General features: G+C 45.6%; 1 protein-coding gene across 1 annotated transcript in view; it reads left to right on the top strand.

Annotated features, from left to right (window-relative positions):
• The window catches only part of ATXN10 (ataxin 10), a 142,514-nt gene that overhangs the window by 100,839 nt on the left and 20,322 nt on the right, over positions 1-21,353 (top strand). The window contains exon 10 of the mRNA XM_068970734.1: positions 15,577-15,640. Coding sequence (XP_068826835.1) covers positions 15,577-15,640 — 64 coding nt within the window. The remainder of the gene's footprint in view (positions 1-15,576; positions 15,641-21,353) is intronic.

Raw genomic sequence — 21,353 nt, forward strand, 5'->3', positions numbered from 1 at the left:
GTCCTTAGCTCCTAGTCGGAGGTCCTCTGGCCCCTTCAGAGTGGCATGCTGGGAACAGGGCTTTCTCAGTTGTGGGTCCAGGGTGTGTCGATGCGCTTCCCCAGACTCCTGCTGCTACAGAGGCGGAAACCCTGGGCGTCACGTGTGGGACAGGCGCAGGGAGACTCTGAAGGTGGAGGAGAGGCAGCTGCCCAGGGCCTTGGGGCTCCGGGGACGGCCCCTGGTGCGCTCCTCGGGTTTCCTTTTTGCCTCATATTTCTCAGACCAGATGTTAGAGAAGCTGTCGATCCAGAAACATTGGAGCGGACCGCAAAGCCCCCAGGAGAAGCTTGCTCTTTCCAGCTGAAGGACAGGAAAGGGGCAGCCCCCATCAGCAGTGGCCAAGTGGGGAGCCTGCACTTAAACCTTCACCTGAGTGTGATGGGATAGCCCCCACCCCCGCTCTGGCTGGGGTCAGAGAGGACTGGGTGGGCAGCTGGGACCCTCTTCCCTGCCCCTCGTAACAGGCACCCTCCTTCCCTGCCTGGCCCTGCCGTCCGTGGAGGGCACGTGGGGAACTGGAGCTCACACTGTTCCATACCAGTCCCAGAGGTGAAAACTGGTCTCCTTCTGCCCAGCAGGAAGGAGGCCAAGTGAGCCCTGCCCCAACATGGCAGTAGCAGGGTGCTGCTCCCCGCCCCACTGTGGTGTCGGGGAGCCAGCTGAAACGGGAGCCTGCCGTGAGATCCAGTCCCAGCAGCATTCCCTAGTGTTCAGGGTAATTGAAGGTCCTGTGTTACACTGAGAGCCAGGAAAATCTCAACCTGAATGAGAAAGGGCAGTCAACAGATGCCGGCACCTCGACGACACAGATGCTGGAGTTATCTGATGGGGACGTTCAGGCAGCATTCATGAAAGTGCTTCAACGAACAGTTGTGAACAATGGGCGCAAATGAAGGAGCAGAAGATCTCACCAGAGAAAGAGAAGATGCAAAGAAAATCCAAGTGGGGATTTGAGGACTGAAAAATATGACAGCTCAAAGTGAAAAAGCTCACTGGACTGGTTAGATAGCAAACAGAAAGGACAGACGAAAACAGCCGGTGAATGTGAGGAGAGAAGGTAAAGTGTCCAGTCCGAATAACAGGAATAAAATAGACGGGGAGGAAATGGCCAGGGACATGCAGGACTCGAACAGACGCTCTCACATTCCGTCATCAGAGTCCCAGGAGAACGGCAGAAAGAGGGCGGGGCTGAGGAAATGCTCAGAGAAACCGTTTCCCATACTTGACCGAAAAACCCAAACCTGCAGGCTCAGGAGGGCCAAGACCAGGTCACGTGTTTTCAGTTCAGTTTGTGGACAGTGACCGTCCCAGCTTCTGGAAACGTTTGCGATCTCAGTTACCCACCCATCCTCCTAAGAAAGGATCTTGCTTCCTGTCTTTTATTCTTAATGACCGAGATCTTGCCTTATCTTCGTCGAGGTTACATCAGCCAGCATTTTCAGTAGAAGCATAACAAGAGAGTCTTCCTGCTGAATTTCTTATGTTTTCCTGAGCCAGCAATAACCCGGGTAATAAACGCAGTAGATACAAGTGCTGTGTCCACCAACAGTCTTGTATACGAATGTTCATAGCAGGCTTATTTGTAATAGCCAAAGCCTGGAGACAACCCAGATGTCTCTTTAATAGTTGAACAGGTAGTGCCCCATGGTGTGTACACACAGTGGAACAGTACGCAGCAGTGCAGGCGGCCGGCCACTGTGAGGTGCAGAAATAGGTGCAGTAAAGGAAACCAGAGCAGGAGAAGTGCGTGCCGTAGGGCTCCTTACCCCAGTGAGGCTGTGAAAGTGCCGCACTCAGTATGTCAGCAAATTTGGAAAACTCAGCAGTGGCCAGAGGACTGGAAAAGGTCAATATTCATTCCAGTCTCAAAGAAGGGCAATGCCAGAGAATGTTCAAACTACCATACAATTGTGTTCATTTCACATGCTGGCAAGATAATGCTCAAAATCCTTCAAGCTAGGCTTCAGTAGTCTGTGAACCAAGACCTTCCAGATGTACAAGCTGCATTTTAAAAAGGCAGAGGAACCAGAGATCAAATTGCCAACATCTGTTGGATCATAGAAAAAGCAAGAGAATTCCAGAAAAACGTCTACTTCTGCTTCATAGACTATGCAAAAGCCTTTGACTATGTGGATCCCAGAAAATTGTGGAAAATTCTGAGATGAGAATACTAGATCATCTTATTTCCTGTCTTCTGAGAGGCCTGTATGCAGATCAAGAAGCAACAGTTAGAACCGGACATGGAACAATGGACTGGTTCAAAATAGGGAAAGGAGTACGTCATGGCTGTATATTGTCACTTGGCTTATTTAACATTTATGCAGAGTACATCATGTGAAACGCTGGGATGGATGAAGCACAAGCTGGAATCAAGACTGCCGGGAGAAATGTTAATAACCTCAGATATGCAGATGATACCAACCTTATGTCAGAACGTGAAGAGAAACGAAAGAGCCTCTTGATGAAAGTGAAAGAGGAGAGTGAAGAAGCTAGCTTAAAACTCAACATTCAGGAAACTAGAATCATGGCATCCGGTCCCATCACTTCATGGCAAAGAGATGGGGTAAAAGTAGAAACAATGACAGACTGTTTTCCTGGGCTCCCAGGAATTACTGAGGATGGTGATTGCAGCCATGAAATGAAAAGATGCTTGCTCCTTGGAAGGAAAGTTATGACAAACCTATACAGCATATTAAAAAGCAGAGACATGACTTTGCCAGTAAAGGTCCATCTAGTCAAAGCCGTGGTTTTTCCAATAGTCATGTATGGATGTGAGAGTTAAACCATAAAGAAGGCTGAGCACTGAAGAATTAATGCTTTCCAATTGTGTTGGAGAAGACTCTTGAGAGTCCCTTGGACTGCAAGATCTAATCAGTCAACCCTAAAAAAAATCGACCCTGAATGTTCATTGGAAGGACTGATGCTGAAGCTGAAGCTCCAGTCCTCTGGCCACCTGATGGAAATAGCCAACTCATTGGAAAGGACCCTGATGCTGAGAAAGATAGAGCCCAGGAAGAGAAGGGAGTGACAGAGGATGAGATGGTTGGTTGGCATCACTGACTCAATGGACTTGAGTTTGAGCAAGCTCTGGGAGATAGTGAAGGACAGGAAAGCCTGGCGTGCTACAGTCTATGAGGTCAGACACGACTGAGCAACTGAACAATACCACCACCCCAGATTCCAGAGAAGGCAGAAGTGATCAGAGATGATAGAGGTGAGAGTCCCAGTTCCTGTAAGGACTCATGCACTGGTGGGTACTGGAACGTTCTCTGTCTTGACCTTGGGTAGTGGTGGCATGTGTGCACACATATGTGAAACTTCTCTAAGCTATCATACTTAAGAATTGTGTGCTTTATTGTAGTAAATTCGGTTTTAAAATGAGTATGTGTTCTGAAGCCTAAATCTCCTTGTAAACTCTTTTTGATGCCTTCAGGGTGAAGCTCACAGCCTTGGTTTCTGGGCCGTCTAGAGGGGTTAGGTATGTCGCTCTCCTGCACCCCCAGGACACTTTGTGTGTCCTCTAGCTCTGGATATTGGTGGTGGGTTTTGCTTGTCTCTGTGGCCGTTTCTCTCTCCCTTATCCCCACTGCCAACTTGGGTAAGGCAATAAATGTGTCTCATTCACCCCTTAGTCCCCAATACAGGGTCTGTCATAAGTAGCTAGCTATCTTTTAAATTTTTGTCAAACTAACAAGTAGTTGTAGATGGCAATTCCCTGATAGCTCAATTGGTAAAGAGTCTGCCTACAATTCAGGAGACCCCAGTTCGATTTCTGGATCTGGAAGATTCCCTGGAGAAGGGATAGGCTACCCACTCCAGTATTCTTGGGCTTACCTTGTGGCTCACCTGGTGAAGAATCCACGTGCAATGCGGGGAATCTGAGTTTGATCCCTGGGTTAGGAAAATCCCCTGGAGAAGGGAAAGGCTCCCCACTCCAGTATTCTGGCCTGGAGAATCCCATGGGCTGTATAGCCCATGGGTCATAAAGAGTCAGACACGACTGAGTGACTTTCACACACTTGTAGATGAAAAGATTTTCAAGTGTTTGAGTATTAGCAAACAGGGAAATCAGAAGGGCCCTGAAGATGAAGTGTGACTTTCATGTCAGGCTAATGGTGAGATTTCTAGGGAACTGGAAAATCAGCCAAAGAAATGTGCCACGCGGGCCTGGTTGAGTTTGGCTCCTGGGTCCTCCTCCTGGGTGGTTCCTGACTGCTTCCTGGCAGGGCCTGCCCACCGTGTCCCTGTTCTGCCTCACTGGCCCCTTCCTCTTCCTGTCTCAATCCTAAGCACTCTCAACTGGATACTTTGAGGTTTTCCAGCATATTTAATATTATTTCAATCATCATCTCTTTTCTGAAGACCTGAAGCACCTCCTCCTGCAGTTTGTATGGTGCAGTTGCAAAAAAGCATGAATTTTAAAAGTTAACAAACCTGAGTTTTGCCACTCACTCAACTCTGTGACTGCAAACACAGCCATTAACCCTCACAAATCACAATTCTTTTGTCTGATTCCTACCTTGCAAAACTCTTACGAGCGCCCCATTTTTGCCTGTAAAAATCTTGGTGAATAAGGAAATACTTAGTGTAGGTTTCCTTCCCTTCCTCTTTTCCATTCCCGTTCTGTAGCAGAGCGAGTGACGTTTCTCACCGTAGGTGTGTCTCTGAAATGTGGCATCTTTGTTCACAGACGTATCCCCTCACGATGGTCTCCTCCTGGAGGGTGAGAGTGGGCCTCCACGGGACGCCTTCGGGGGCTGTGGCGGTGTCCGCCAGTCAGGCAGGTGGGAGAGGGGCAGGCTGTCGGCCCCCTGCAGATGCACCCGTTGGCTCCCTCCTGCCTGTGCCCACGAGGTGGGCAGCTCAGAGCAGGGCCCCCTGGAGGCCTGGCGCTCCTGCGTTCTCACCGCCATCTCCCTCGTTCACAGTCCTCCCACAGCCCGTGTGCTGCCCTTCCCAGCACCGGCTGGAGGCTCATCGTGGAAAGTCTTTTTTTGTTAGCACCATGGGCCAGTTGATAAACAGTTTCTGAGACACTATTTGTTAGTGGCAGGTAGCTCATCAGAATACAGCATGCAGTTGAGAGTCTGTTGGTGGGTTAAAAATTAAAGACCGAATGAAAACAGGACAGAATTCTGTTTGTTCAGCCACTGAAGTGTGACCTTGTAGACCGTGCGTTTTGGGTGGGAATTATACCCCAAGTACCAAAGGTGGCATGCATATTAAAAAAAAAAAAAACACTCGCTTTGTGGGTTATTTTTGTTCTGAGCGTAGCTGTGCGTGTTAGCGCAACGTGCCTCTGTTTTCTCTGCCGCTGACACAGCGTTCCGACCCTTCTCTAGCGTGTCTGATTTCTCCAGTCGTGTCCTGAGTTCCGTGCAGAGGCTCCTCAGTGGAACTTTCAGTCTTGTGCGCTCAAGCATGCTGGGGACAAATTTACTTCTAGACTCGTATATTCCCCTGCTTCTGCTTAAAACCAGAGGTCTTTCATCTAGCTCTTCACATATTTCGCTGGTCAGGTTTTGATGTTTTGCTTAATGAAACTCTTAAAATGACAGTAATGGCAAAATAACGCCCTGCTTCTAGTCTTTTCCCTCACATTTCAGCCGGTCTGAAGTTCTTCACAAAGAATGCAAGAGAAATGCTGGAAGTAAAAGGATAAGTAAGATGATGTTCATATCGAGCATTTCTTGAGCATTTCCTAGAAACCAGGTGTTGTGGAAGTCACTCTCTTTTCTCACCACCTGCTTGATAACACCCTCTGCTCTGTAGGGAGCTTTTGGCCCATTTTCCACGTGAGGCCAAGGCGGCTCGCCCAGGCTTACACAGCGGCGCTCGGGTCCTGCTCCCGCTCCCTGCCGTCATGTCATGGGGCCTGGGAGTCAGGGCCACGCCATGCCAGGCCGAGGCTCCGTCCTGTGGGAGGGATCTGCTTGGCGCCTCTGACCCCTGTTCTCCTGGACCAGACACTCGACGATGTGTCCCGCTCCAGATCAGCTGAAAATACCTTTCTGACATCCCACCCTAAAGGTTCTGGTTGCTTTGTAAGTGGTCAGCGTGGAAGCAGATGCTCTCTGTGACAGCGTTCATTCTCTAGGGTTCCTACCGTGTGTGAGGCACTTCCTTCTCACTTAAGGACAACATCTCTTTTTCAGTCTTGTTAAGCAGAATATAGTAAGCTTCTTAAAGCCAGCTAATTTCATTCATTATTTAAACAAAGGTTTAACTGCTGGGTGGAGAATTCATGAGAAAATCGCACCAAATTCAGATGCAGATGTTTGCCGAAGAAAAGTTAGTTGTTGATCTTCCTCGAATTTGGTGGTTGAACTTACAAAATATTTGTATTGATTACATTGTTCTTTGTACTTCTGGACATTTTAATAGTCTCAGTATTACTGTTCTTGAAAAGCTTCTCTGTTTTTCCGTAAGTGCTTTCAGGGCTCTGCTCTGTACCCCACTGAGCTTCCCTGGGGACCTGCAGTGTCATTTTCTCTCTGCACTCTCTTCTGGTATATGTATAATAGCTGTTACATGGCTTACTTTCTCGTGTGCTCTTCTTTTCTAGAGTGTTCTGCCGTGCAGTGTTGGCGGGGTGGGGAGGGGTGGTTAGCTTGTGGACTGCACCCTCTAAACGTGTCTGGGTGCCTTCCTCGCTGCATCCCTGCCACGGGCCCCCTCAGCCCTCTGCTGGTTCTTTCCCTCCCTCCTCCCAGCCTCCACTCCCAGGACTGACAGCTTCTTACCTGGGGCATCGATAGACTCTCTTCACAGGAACCTTGTCCATCAGTCTTCTTGAAGTTGAACTTCTCATCAGATTCGGCTTTGCTCTTCTTGTAGCTTGAACTGGGACATAATGAGTAGGTTGGAATGAAAATATTTCCATGAGCTATGTATGTATATCTGTGTTATTCCTGTGTAGTTTTAACAGAACAAGGCCAGAAATTTGTGTATCTTACAGTTCACAGTATAATTTGGTATGGAAATGAGCTTCTAAAGTTACCCTGAAAAATTACCAGTGGATAAATAATCTGATGTTGATAACTTTTAAGTTTTAAGGAAATCTTACCACTGTGCATTTTGAGTTATTGGTTATCTCCTTCCAGGAAAAAAAAAAACGGTTCATATTGCCTACAAAATAATCCACTGGGAGTGAGTGCTTACGTTGGCTCTCAACTGTCTGCATCCAGCCCCTCCCCGTGACCCATGACCTCCAGTTCCCAGGCCTCAAGGACCCTCTATGTGCAGATGACCCCAGAGTACGTCTCAAGCCCAGACCTGCCCCCAGGCTCCACAGAGGGATGCCACTGCTCTGTACCAGCGATCATGGCACACACATGTACGCAGACACACATGCACAGGAGAAGTACTCAGCCATACAGAAGGACGGCATCTTGCCATCGTCACAGGTGGATGGACCTCCAGGGTGTTCTGCTAAGGGAAATGTCAGAGAAAGACAGATGCTGTAGATTTCACTTAGATGTGGAACATAAAAAACAAAACAAATGAACAACTATAATAAAGCAGAGACAGAGTCAGAGTAGCAAAATCCAGAGGTGGTGCCAGAGGGGAGGGAGGTAGGGGTGAATGAAGTAGGTCAGGAAAGGTCAGAGGTACAGACTCGCAGTTTAAAATACATGAGGCGCAGGGACGAAGGGTGCAGTGTGGAGAATGCATCCAGTAATGCTGTAACAGCTCCGTAGGGTGGCAGACTTACCATGGTGGTCATTTTATAATGTAGAGTTGATACTATGCAGCTGGAACTGCCACAGTCCTGTAGATCAGTTGTGACACAGAAACGCTGTCTGCTGGGCCCGGGACCCCAGACTTCCTGTTCAGCAAGTCTGGGCTGGGGCCTGATGGTTTGCGTTTCTAAAGAGCAGGTGCCCGGGCGATGTTTACACTCCTGCTCCAGGGACCCGTGAGGAGACCCCACTCCACAAGCCCCACTCTCCAGCCTCATCTCCTGCCATTTTTATCGTCTGCCTGCACACAGCCATGCTGACTTCTTTCCGTAAGTCAGTTATGCTCGATTCTTTTCACCTGTGAGTCTTTGTGCTTCCGGTTCCTGCCCCATTTTTACAGCACAGGTCCCAGTTGAGATACCATCGTCTTCTAGAAAAGTCTTACCTGACTACCCTTTCTGACGTCCTGCCTCCACTGTCCCTCTCTGGTTGACCATCCTGCTTATTTCCTTATAGGGATTATCATGATCTGTAAACGTGTTTTCGTTTGTTCACGTCTTTCTTGCTCATGCACTCTCTCCCTCTCATGCACTGTCTCTCTCTCTCTATTTCTCTCTGTCTCTCTCTCTCTGTCTGTCTCTAGGCCAGTGTCATGAGCCCAGGGATCCTGATGACTTGTTACCTACAGATATGCTATGGGATCAGTCAGAAGAGCTGTTTTCCTCCTTCATACACACGGATTTTTTTCAGCAGATAGCTGTTGATATCGAAGGGCAAGGTAGGGAATGCAGGAACGAACGAAACATGCTTCATTCAGTTGTAAACCCCAGAGTCTAATGAAAGAATCAGACCACCAAATGAGTAGCTGCTATGTACCATGAACTTGATACAGTCAAACTCACTAATCCGATTGTTATACCCTGGGAAGGAGCCAGTCGCAGGCCCAGAGATGCCAAGGACTGTCCACGCTCGCTCTGCTCTCGCCGCAGCACCACAGGGAAGATTCTTGTTCAGTCTCATTGCTTTGCTGGCGTGTTGGGCCCGAGGTGTGTCCTTTACCTGGGGGAACCCTTGGCCACCACCTTTTTAAGGCCGCTCCTGCCTACCCAGCCACACCTCTTCTTTCTCCTGGGCTACTGGTAGGGAGGATAGATTTTTGCCCCCACCCCTGAAGTTTCTTAAGTGGGTCAGACCAATATATGAATCAAATTAACTCCAAATCACTTTGACCTCAAGGCAGAAAATTCATTCCATATTAAGGTACTCCAGTGTAAGGCCTAAATTCATTGTAATCATAAAATGCCCACAAGAGATACTCTCTATTTGAATATTAATTCTATCTCATTATCAAATTCCCAGGGAGATGTTAAAATCCATAGATTACATTTCATTTTAAATTAAAGTCCAAAACATTAAAGTCAAATTCTCTGCCCATGTGACTTAAAATTCAGAGAAATTAAAGTTCTGAATGCACCCTCCCAATTTCTTATCCTTTTTAATCCCAGCTAGCCTGGTAGGCTACACTCCATGGGATTGCGAAGAGTCAGACACGACTGAGCGAGTTCACTTTCACTTTTCACTTTCATGCACTGGAGAAGGAAATGGCAACCCATTCCAGTATTCCTGCCTGGAGAATCCCAGGGACGGAAGAGCCTGGTGGGCTACAGTCCACGGCATCACACAGAGTTGGACACAACTGACACGACTTAGCAACAGCAGCAGAGGCGCTCTTAACACCTGCAGGGGGTCAGGAGTCTTTTAACAACAGTAGCTTGGGTGGGCGTCTTGAGGTTTCATGAACCCCAGTAGTAAATCTCTGATATGCCTTACTTTGAAAAAAGAGGTGAACAGGACGCAGGCTTATCGTGCACTGGCCCCTGTACACCAGAGTCAGGAGACAAGGGGGTTCCCAGTCTCCTAATAGTTACCCCAAGCTAAAGCATGTCCACCAAAGCCAGCACTAGGTGGCTGTTGTCGAGCAGCAGTGAGTCTCTGATCGCCGAGGGACTGTCTTTCGCAAGTCGGTGTCCCTCCCTCTCCCTTGCCCTCCCCACTCTCCTGACGCCAGACCTGCTCTTTGCTTTCTTTCCTTTTCCTTCATCCACTGCCTGTGTTCTGGTGGTGACATTTACCACTTTTCACACCACTCTTAACTCCTGTTTGTTTCCTAGTGGCAGAATGGTCCAAAAAAAGACCTTTTAAAATTGCAGGATTTCTTTGAATTTCTGTTTCTCCAGTGCAGTAAGAAGAGAGTAGCCTTGTGTTTTTTCTGATCTTGGGGTCTATCTAAATTTTCTTACTTATGATATTTACTGTAGCGTTCTGGCACAAGCCATTTTCAAGTTAAAGTAGTTTTCTGGGAATTAAAAAATAATAAATAGGTGCTAAGTATTCAGTTCAGTTCAGTTCAGTCGCTCAGTCGTGTCCAACTCTATGCGACCCCATGAATCACAGCACGCCAGGCCTCCCTGTCCATCACCAACTCCTGGAGTTCACTCAGACTCACGTCCATCGAGTCCGTGATGCCATCCAGCCATCTCATCCTGGGTCGTCCCCTTCTCCTCCTGCCCCCAATCCCTCCCAGCATCAGAGTCTTCTCCAATGAGTCAACTCTTCGCATGAGGTGGCCAAAGTACTGGAGCTTCAGCTTTAGCATCATTCCTTCCAAAGAAATCCCAGGGTTGATCTCCTTCAGAATGGACTGGTTGGATCTCCTTGCAGTCCAAGGGACTCTCAAGAGTCTTCTCCAACACCACAGTTCAAAAGCATCAATTCTTTGGCGCTCAGCCTTCTTTACAGTCCAACTCTCACATCCATACATGACCACAGGAAAAACCATAGGCTTGACTAGATGGACCTTAGTCGGCAAAGTAATGTCTCTGCTTTTGAATATACTACCTAGGTTGGTCATAACTTTTCTTCCAAGGAGTAAGCGTCTTTTAATTTCATGGCTGCAGTCACCATCTGCAGTGATTTTGGAGCCCAAAAAGATAAAGTCTGACACTGTTTCCACTGTTTCCCCATCTATTTCCCATGAAGTGATGGGACCGGATGCCATGATCTTCGTTTTCTGAATGTTGAGCTTTAAGCCAACTTTTTCGCTCTCTTTCACTTTCATCAAGAGGCTTTTGAGTTCCTCTTCACTTTCTGCCATAAGGGTGGTGTCATCTGCATATCTGAGGTGATTGATATTTCTCCTGGCAATCTTGATTCCAGCTTGTGTTTCTTCCAGCCCAGCGTTTCTCATGATGTACTCTGCATAGAAGTTAAATAAGCAGGGTGACAATATACAGCCTTGACGTACTCTTTTTCCTGTTTGGAACCAGTCTGTTGTTCCATGTCCAGTTCTAACTGTTGCTTCCTGACCTGCATACAGATTTCTTTTACCTGATGCTTTTTCTGTGATAGTGAGATAATTACTGGTATGTTAATGAGGATAATTGCCTTGTAGATTTTCTTATCTATATTAAGATGGTGATGAATTTTTAGGGTATGTTTAATTAACCTAATATTTTTCCAGGAATTTGCAGAGTTGTCTTGGGAAGGGGGTATATGTTCATAAGTAAGTTCGTTATTTTCCTTTATTGGTCTGTCTGAATCCTGCTTTTAGAATCAGGCCATGGTAGCTTCATAAAATGAATTGAGGAACTTTCGTTCCTTTTCCACTGTTCTTGAATGACTTACGTATAAAATGGGCTTCCCTGGTGGCTCAGTGGTAAAGAACCTGCCTGCCAAAGCAGAAGATGCAGGTTCGATCCCTGGGTCAAGAAGATTCCCTGAAGAAGGAATTGGCAACCCACTCCAGTATTCTTGCCTGGGAAATCCCATGGACAGAGGAGCCTGGTGGGCTGCAATTAACGGGCTTGCAAAAGAGTTGGACACAAACTTAGCGACCAGATACCAGCGACAGATGTACATAATAGATTTATCTGCTCCTTAAGAACTTCTTGGCACTCACTTGGGGAGCTGTTTGGGTCTTTGTCTCTGTCAGTGCGTCTTGGTCATTTTCATATCTTTATTTAAATGCAACTGTTTAAAGTATTGACCTTTTCAAGCTTTTTATTTATGTTGTTTTTTTTCAAAGTATCTATTTCATCTCAGTTTTTTGGTTTTTCTTTTTTTCATTAAATTCATAATATTTAATTATTTATATTTTCTATATCTATTTCTGTCTCTTCATTCTGTTCTCTTAAAATAGATATCTCTCTTTTTTCCCTCATCATTCTCTCTAGGATTTTTCCATTCTAGTCATGTTTACAGTGAACCAGCTTTTGATTTTGGTTCATCTTTTCTGTGTGTTCTTAGTCTCTAATTCATGGACTCGCCTGTCAGTCCAGGGGGAACAGAGATAAAGAGTGAGAGCAGGCTTCACTCCAGAAATAGTGCAAAACAGGAACCAAGAGAACGACATCTTTAAAAAACTGAGAGAAAACTAGAATCATACCAGCCAGAATAGTCTTCACAAATGGGGGCAAAATGAAGACATTTCCAGACAGACAGAAGCTGAGCGGATTTGCTGTCAGTACAACTGTGCTGTGAAGAATGTTGATGGATGTTTTACCAGGTGAAGGAAAATGGTTACCATGTGGGCAAGAATGAAATACTTCTATCTTCACTTTTTAATTTTTTAAAATACATTTGGGTCTTTGAAGCAATCTTAATAGTAATATATTTGGCATTTTATAATGTATATACAAATAAAATGTATGAGAGCTGTTGCCCAAATGTCAAATGGAGTATATAGTTGTAAGATTCTTACACTGTATGTGAAATAGTGTAATATTATTTGTAAATAGACTACTACAAGTTAAGATCCATATTCTAAACCTAGAACAACCACTTTTAGAAAAGGAAAGAGAGTTAGCTAATAAGCTAGTAGTGGAGGGGAGAAGATGGAATATTTAAAAACACTCAGCCTAAAGGAAGTCAGGATAAGAGAAAAAGGGGAATAAAGTACATTGGACTTCAGCAGTACGTGAACCGTGAACTTCCTGATGTTCAAGCTGGTTTTAGAAAAGGCACAGGAACCAGAGATCAAATTGCCAACATCCGCTGGATCATGGAAAAAGCGAGAGAGTTCCAGAAAAACATCTATTTCTGCTTTATTGACTATGCCAAAGCCTTTGACTATGTGGATCACAATAAACTGTGGAAAATTCTTCAAGAGATGGGAATACCAGACCACCTGACCTGCCTCTTGAGAAATCTGTATGCAGGTCAGGAAGCAACAGTTAGAACTGGACATGGAACAACAGACTGGTTCCAAATAGGAAAAGGAGTACGTCAAGGCTGTATATTGTCACTCTGCTTATTTAACTTCTATGCAGAGTACATCATGAGAAATGCTGGGCTGGAAGAAGCACAAGGTGGAATCAAGATTGCCGAGAGAAATATCAATCACCTCAGATATGCAGATGACACCACCCTTATGGCAGAAAGTGAAGAGGAACTCAAAAGCCTCTTGATGAAAGTGAAAGAGGAGAGCGAAAAAGTTGGCTTAAAGCTCAGCATTCAGAAAACAAAGATCAGGGTATCTGGTCCCATCACTTCATGGCAAATAGATGGGGAAACGGTGTCAGACTTTATTTTTTGGGGCTCCAAAATCACTGCAGATGGTGACTGCAGCCATGAAATTAAAAGACGCTTGCTCCTTGGGATGACTGTGCCCAACCCTCTTCGAGTGTGGGTGCCTTGCTGTTTGTATATTCATGTAATCCTCACTCTAACCCTCTTGTTACACGCAAGAAAGTCTAGACTGAAGTTCAGAACCCTCCACAGGTTACACGGCCAGAGGGCTGAGCTGGAATTCTCCCGCAGGTCTGTCTGCCTCCAGAAGTAACCCCCGTCCTCTGTCCTGGGGATCGCACCTGGTCTCGCCATGGGCAGGTACATGCACATCCCATCCAGGCAGTTGAGGGATGGTGAACCAGCGCCTGCCTCCTTCCACCTCAGGCTCCGAGCCTTCTGAGTTGGCAGTCGCCTCTGCTTCATCTGCCAGTGACAGCGCTGTCTGGGCGTTGCCACACCCACGTCGGCAGTGTGCTGGCCTCGGCAGGAGGACTCTGCTCACCTGGGCGTGTGTGCATGTACCCTGCGGCCCCCTGCCACGAACACACTTTGACTTCTCACTGGGCGCTTCAGAGGGAGATTCAGTCCTGCGTTGGCATCGTGCTCTTGTTTTTCTTCAGGTTGTTGTGACTTTGCTATTTGCCATTCAGTGTGAGAGCAGACAGTAATGGAGCCTCTGGTGTTGTGTTTCTTTGGTCAGCCTAATACATTTTTCCCCAAAGAAGCTTAGATACTACTTGAGTTGGGCCTGGCCACCTTGCAGTGCATTCTCTGAGATTAGTGTTGGCCGCAGTGGGAAAGAGCAGTTAGCAGTCAATGAGCCGTCCTGGTGTCTGCACTTGACTTCCAGAGGCTAAATGTTCACTTGTTTAAGCCAGACTTGCCGTCTTGTCGAGATGTGTTTCGTCGTGAAGCGTTGACTGAGCTTGGCTCCCTGATAGGAACTGTTACTACAACTTCTGACTCATCATGGGTCTAGAATCAGTTCCCAACACGTTAGCTAAAGAAACAACTTCCCTGTTTTATGAAGTGCGAACAGAAGAAAAGGTGTTCATGTCCTAATCGTTTCCCCTGCCCCTGACGCGAGCTCCTCACTCAGCAGTGGCAGGAACCTGTAAACATAAGCGTGGTGACGACACCCGCAGCCGCATCTCCTGGAGGTGTCACGCCCATGGGTCCCTTTCTCAGTGACCGTCATCTGTGTTCACTCTCCAGCGTGTCATTATGTGTGTGTCACGATGTCACTACCGTCCTTTGTCTAGAATAGGTTATGTTATAAACCTTTAATGAATTTCTATAAAAAGTTACCTCGTATCATTTCATAACGGAGCGGTATGAATGAGAAGTATTAACCTTGGAGTGCATGCCCCGAGTTCAGGTATGGCTCTAGTGTAACCTTGATTTCCAAGAACTCTCTAATTCACCCGTACAGTCTGCTTTGAAATGTCAGTTTTTAGCATGTGATTTTATTTCCCCTTCTGTCAGGGTTGTGCCACTAAGCATCTGCTCAGGCAGTGTCCGAGGGAGCCAGCTCCTGTCGCCTTCCCAGCCACTCATGTCAGAGGCGCCTTTTCCACTGTGGCAGCTGAGGGGTGGGGTCGTAATTTGCCTGAGTCTTATTAGAAGCAAAGTTGAGCAGACTTCGACATCTCTGCAGTCCGCTTACGTCGCTTTCGTCTGTGCCATTTGTGTTCATGTGTTTCATCCAGTTTTCTGTTGGCTTCTTGATCTTTTCTCAACTTTTACAAAATCTGTACATATTAAAATATTAACCCTTTTCCTGTGGTATCTTTCAGATAATTATTACAGCTTTCACTTGCCTTTTATAAAAAACATAGTTAAATTTTAAAACTTGTCTGTTGCTTCTGGATTTAGAACCGTAGAAACTGCTTCCAACTTAGGAAAAGAATTTAGTTACTAGTAAACCGAGATTCATTTGAAGTTTATGCTGGTGAATAATGTTGGGAAGAGATCCCACTTTATATTTTTTCTAAGTATATTAAAATGTAGTTGATTTGCAATGTGGTATTCAATTGTATTTTTTTAAATATGTCTGCCTAGTTGCCCAACTTTTTGGAGGAAGGATAAAAAGAAAGAGTGTCATTTTTTATTTGCACGTCTCTTTTTAAACATTTCTGGACTGATAGAGGCATTTCAGGTAATTGCACTAATCGTATTTTTACAGGAATGAGTCAGGAGATAGAAAAGGAGCCGCAGACCTCCTGTAGCCCCCATACCCCCAGGCCGTCCAAATGTGTGAATTTGCCTTTTCTGTTCTTTGTAGGTGAATGAGCTGGACGGCATCCCCCTGATCCTCGACAGCTGTGGCCTCGACGACAGCAACCCCTGTATCCTTGACGTGCTTCCCAGTGAGTTCACGCCCGGGGCCTCCATCTGGCTCCCCTTCACGAGAGTTAGCTGGCTTTCTCGTTGGCTTTGTCCCTAAGAACTGAGCCGCTTGGTCAGAGTTGGGGCCGAGTCACACTTCTGCAGCCTGTGCAGCGCAGTGAGCTCAGGTTCTTGGCGGGGTGGGGCGGGGCGGGGTGGGGGAAGGGCGTTCTCCTCCAGAATGCCTTAAGCCCCAGCTGAAAGCTCACCTGTGGGCCCTGTGTTCTCTGCATGTCACTGACATCACCTTTCCAGACCACGTGTTCCGCGGAGTGACTGTGGAAAACGGTACGTCTCTTCAGTAGAGGTTCAAAGGGACCTCTGGAAGAACCATTCTAGCAGTGGTAGCTTGGAGACCTCTGAGAGCTCAGAAGTGGGAGAAGCGCCCTAGTGGCCCGGGAGTCTGGTTTTTGCTGGGTGCTGTCCTGGGGCCCTCAGCTACTGACGCCAGAGGCTCTGGGTCTTGCCCCTCCTTGTCCTGACCACCCTTCTGGAGGGCGTTGTGCAAGGAACTTGCCCACTCCCCACCTCTCCACCTAGGTCTTCCGTGTGGGAAACGAATCTAGTACAGTGATGAAGAGCGAGGCTGGAGGCAGCCTGTGTAGGTTTGAGAATCTGTTTCACTTCCAGACCTTCTGGTCCCTTGCCTGGCCATTGCATGGCCTTGTGCTTATTGCTGGTGGGTGGGCGGTGGCGGGGGTGGGGGGGTGTTAATAAGGCCATTGCCAGGACTTTGAGATTGTGACCCTGTGGGAGGCCAAGTGAAAGTGAAGTCACTCAGTTGTGTCTGACTCTTTGCGACCCCGTGGACTGTAGCCCACCAAGCTCCTCCGTCCATGGAATTCTCCAGGCAAGAATACTGGAGTGCGTTGCCAAGGAGGAGGGGAATTTTGTGTTTAAAATGCTCACTATTGGTTTCTGTCAAGAAGAGAAAAGGAGCTGATGAAAATCATGTGTTGCAAAGTAAGTAGATTGAGAAATGCTTATTATTTGTGCTAAAGATACTGTCGTTTGTCTAATTAGCAATGGAAGAAAAATTCCTATTTTAAAGAGCATGATAGCTTGTAAGCTCAGTCAGAGAAAGAAAAGAAAACCGCCTCTGAAGAGTTTTCTTCAAGGTAAAACAGTCAGTTCACTGCCTTGCATTATGATCAGGCACTATAGGCTGTGCTCCTTAGACGGGTTTGAAATTTTTTAGCCCCAAAAAGGGAAAGGAGAAAAGAAAGCTGTCACAGGAAAGCAATAAAAGAACATTCAGGTGTTACTGCAGGTGTCGCGTTTCCGGATGAAAAAGATGATTTATTGCAAACAAAAAAATTCACGCAATTTTACTTTTATATTCCCTGAATTGACCTTCTAGTGAAGAAAGGTTTTTTATTACTAATCTTTGGCCTTTGGCAAAGACTGAAAAATTAAAAGGCTGTTGTTGCACACAGCCCATGGCAGCTCTGCAGATACGCTGCATGTGGTTCATGCTTCCTAAGTCTTTTATGTTGGCGTCTCCTTGCCAAATATTCATTCATTCATTCCTTTCAGGAAACATTTATTGAGTCCTTACTATCTGTTCCAAAGAATAGCAAGAAGAGATAAGAAAGCCTTCTTCAGCGATCAGTGCAAAGAAATAGAGGAAAACAACAGAATGGGAAAGACTAGAGATCTCTTCAAGAAAATTAGAGATACCAAGGGAACATTTCATGCAAAGATGTGCTTGATAAAAGACTGAAATGGTATGGACCTAACAGAAGCAGAAGATATTAAGAAGAGGTGGCAAGAATACACAGAAGAACTGTACAAAAAAGATATTCACGACCCAGATAATCATGATGATGTGATCACTCATCTAGAGCCAGACATCCTGAAATGTGAAGTCAAGTGGGCCTTAGAAAGCATTACAAACAAAGCTAGTGGAGGTGATGGAATTCCAGTTGAGCTGTTTCAAATCCTGGAAGATGTTGCTGTGAAAGTGCTACACTCAATATGCCAGCAAATGTGGAAAACTCAGCAGTGGTCACGGGACTGGAAAAGGTCAGTTTTCATTCCAGTTCCAAAGAAAGGCAATGCCAAAGAATGCTCAAACTACCGCACAATTGCACTCATCTCACATGCTAGTAAAGTGATACTCAAAATTCTCCAAGCCAGGCTTCAGCAATACATGAACCATGAACTCCCTGATGTTCAAGCTGGTTTTAGAAAAGGCAGAGGAACCAGAGATCAAATTGCCAACATCTTCTGGATCATGGAAAAAGCAAGAGAGTTCCAGAAAAACGTCTATTTCTGCTTTATTGACTATGCCAAAGCCTTTGACTGTGTGGATCACAATAAACTGTGGAAAATTCTTCAAGAGATGGGAATACCAGACCACCTGACCTGCCTCTTGAGAAATCTGTATGCAGGTGAGGAAGCAGCAGTTAGAACTGGACATGGAACAACAGACTGGTTCCAAATAGGAAAAGGAGTGCGTCAAGGCTGTATATTGTCACCCTGCTTATTTAGCTTCTATGCAGAGTACATCATGAGAAACGCTGGGCTGGAAGAGACACAAGCTGGAATCAAGATTGCCAGGAGGAATATCAATCACCTCAGATATGCAGATGACACCACCCTTATGGCAGAAAGTGAAGAGGAGCTAAAATTCCTCTTGATGAAAGTGAAAGAGGAGAGCGAAAAAGTTGGCTTAAAGCTCAACATTCAGAAAACGAAGATCATGGCATCCGGTCCTATCACTTCATGGGAAATAGATGGGGAAACAGTGGAAACAGTGTCAGACTTTTTTGGGGGGGACTCCAAAATCACTGCAGATGGTGACTGCAGCCATGAAATTAAAAGACACTCCTTGGAAGAAAAGTTATGACCAACCTAGATAGTATATTCAAAAGCAGAGACATTACTTTGCCGACTAAGGTCCATCTAGTCAAGGCTATGGTTTTTCCTGTGGTCATGTATGGATGTGAGAGTTGGACTGTGAAGAAGGCTGAGCGCCGAAGAATTGATGCTTTTGAACTGTGGTGTTGGAGAAGACTCTTGAGAGTCCCTTGGACTGCTAGGAGATCAACCCTGGGATTTCTTTGGAAGGAATGATGCTAAAGCTGAAGCTCCAGTACTTTGGACACCTCATGAGAAGAGTTGACTCATTGGAGAAGACTCTGATGCTGGGAGGGATTGGGGGCAGGAGGAGAAGGGGACGACCGAGGATGAGATGGCTGGATGGCATCACGGACTCGATGGACATGAGTCTGAGTGAAGTCCGGGAGATGGTGATGGACACGGAGGCCTGGCGTGCTGCGATTCATGGGGTCGCAAAGAGTCGGACACGACTGAGCGACCGAACTACTACTATGTGTTTACATACGTTACCTTCTTTAGTCTTGACAACACTGTGAAGTAGGTCCTATTATCATCATCTTCCCCATCTGTAGATGAGAAAATAAACTGAGAACTAAAGGTCAGGCTCAGAGGTTAAGCTTGTCGTGTACCTGATTCTCAGCCACTTTTCTAAACTGCCTCCTATGAGTCAGCGGGATGGTCAGAACGCATACAGAGAAGGCATAGTAAGATACTAATGTAGTGGAGAAATGACTCAGAATTATACACTGAAAATTTTTAAATGGACAGTCTATATGGATAACTGGTTTTTAAAATGGTTATTAATGAAGCATTGCAAGATTCAGGAATCTTCTCTGAATTGTCAAGAAAAGGTGAAACGTTAGATGTTTAGTGTTATATATGTTTAGTAACTCTTTAGACTTTTGTTTAAAGGCCTACTAGATTTTAAGGACATGTAAGATATACTTAAGATGAGACCTAAGGGAGAGTGATGGTCAGAAATGAAAAAGCGTTATAGCCTAGGAATCCAGGTTTTGTAGGGATTCAATTTTTAGATGGGAGCCATAAGTTGAAACCTGGCTCCCCAGTATTCAGAGCAGACGGGCCGGGTGCAGATCACAGAGTCGATCCACCCAGCGCTCCTCCTCGCTGTCTGCTCCTGCTGTCGGGGGAGTTGCCCCAGGCATTCTTTCATCACCGCACCTTGCCTCCTTACCTCTCCTTCCCTTTCCCACCCTCCTTTCTTAGGTTTGTTTCTCTCCTATATGTTTTTACTCATCAAAATACTACATCTGTTGGCTTTTTTAATGCCTAAGGTGTAGATGGGAGAGTGAAATCTCTGGCCCAGTCTCCAGCACTTTGCTGTTCATTGTCTGAGCTGTTGCTTTTGTCTAGCTACGTAATGTGCTTTGCTGCTGTCCCTTGGTCTGTCAGATCCTGACGTTAGCTGTTTAGTTTGTCATGACACTGGGACTTAGCTTCTGTTACCAGCCCCTCTGCTCTCCCCTTCGTGCTTCCACTGTAGTTAAGATCCCATTTGCTCTATTGTCTGCATTTCTGATGAGGTTGAACATCTTCTATTTGGAGTGTGTGTGTGTGTGTGTGTGTGTGTGTGTGTGTGTAAAATGTGCTTGATCAAAACCTTTTGCCCATTTTTTCATTGGGTTGTCTTTTTATAATTTGTTTGCAATAGATTATTTTATATATTCTTGGTAGAAGTCCTTTGGCAGCTGCACGTCTTGCTAATATTTCCTTTCCCCTATTCTATTACTTGTCATTCTCTTTATAGTTTTTTTTATTAACAAAATTTCTTAAGTTTTAGTCAAGTTTACCACTGTTTCTTTATGATTAGTTTATTTGAGTGTGTATTCTGTTAACTATTTTCATACACTTAGGTCATAACAATACTCTGTATTATCTTCTGAATACTTTGTATTTTTACCTTTTATGTTTAGGTCTGCAATTCATGTGGGATTGATTTTTGGGCATGGTGTGAGGGAGGGTCTGTTTCTGCATTTTTCCACCGGAGCAGAGCATTGTCCCGGCCCAGGTACTGGAAAGAACACGTGTTGGCTCCTGTGGCGCCGTGTGTTGTGTGGGTGGCTGTGGACTCTCCTCTCGTTTCCCTGGATCTCTGTCTGTCTGTGCCAGTGCTAGAGTCTTAGGTACTGTCACTCTCTGCAGTTTCAAGATACTGTAGATCAATTGACTGAGTCCTTGATTGAGTTGATTGAGGCCTTCCAACTTGTTTCTTTTTTTAGAGTATTATGGCTATGTTTGGTCATTTGTATTTGCCTGTAAAAGTTTTAAAACCAGCTAGTCAGAGTCTACGCATTTGTGCCTGCGTGTTTATGTGCACACACGTTTACACACATGTACATGCTTAAAACCATCACAAAGAAAACAATTTAAAATCTGTACTCATTGAAATTGCATTGGCGAGAATCAGTTTAATGAGAATTGACGTCTAAACAATACTGAGTCTTCTAACCCATCCATGATCATGGCATATCTGCCCATTTATTTAAGATTATTATGGGGTTTTTGACCCATGCATTATTTAGAAATGCATTTCTTAAATTCTGAACAAATAGGAATTGTTTCGGGGGGACTCATTTCTAACATAAATATATTATGACCAGAGAGCACACGCTGGGTGTTCTCTGTCCTGAAAATGTATTGAGACCTGCTTCATGACCGCTGTGTGGCCAGTTTCGGCAGCTGTTCTGTGTGTGTGTGGGACAGTCACATCTGCTTTCTAGTAGTGGAGTACAGTATTTTCAGGTCAAGATTGTAAATTTTTTACATTTCTAGTGATGCTTTTGTCTATTTTGGTTTATCAATTAGAGA

The sequence above is a fragment of the Capricornis sumatraensis genome, chromosome 4 (genome assembly GCF_032405125.1).
Source record: "Capricornis sumatraensis isolate serow.1 chromosome 4, serow.2, whole genome shotgun sequence".
NCBI lineage: Eukaryota > Metazoa > Chordata > Mammalia > Artiodactyla > Bovidae > Capricornis > Capricornis sumatraensis.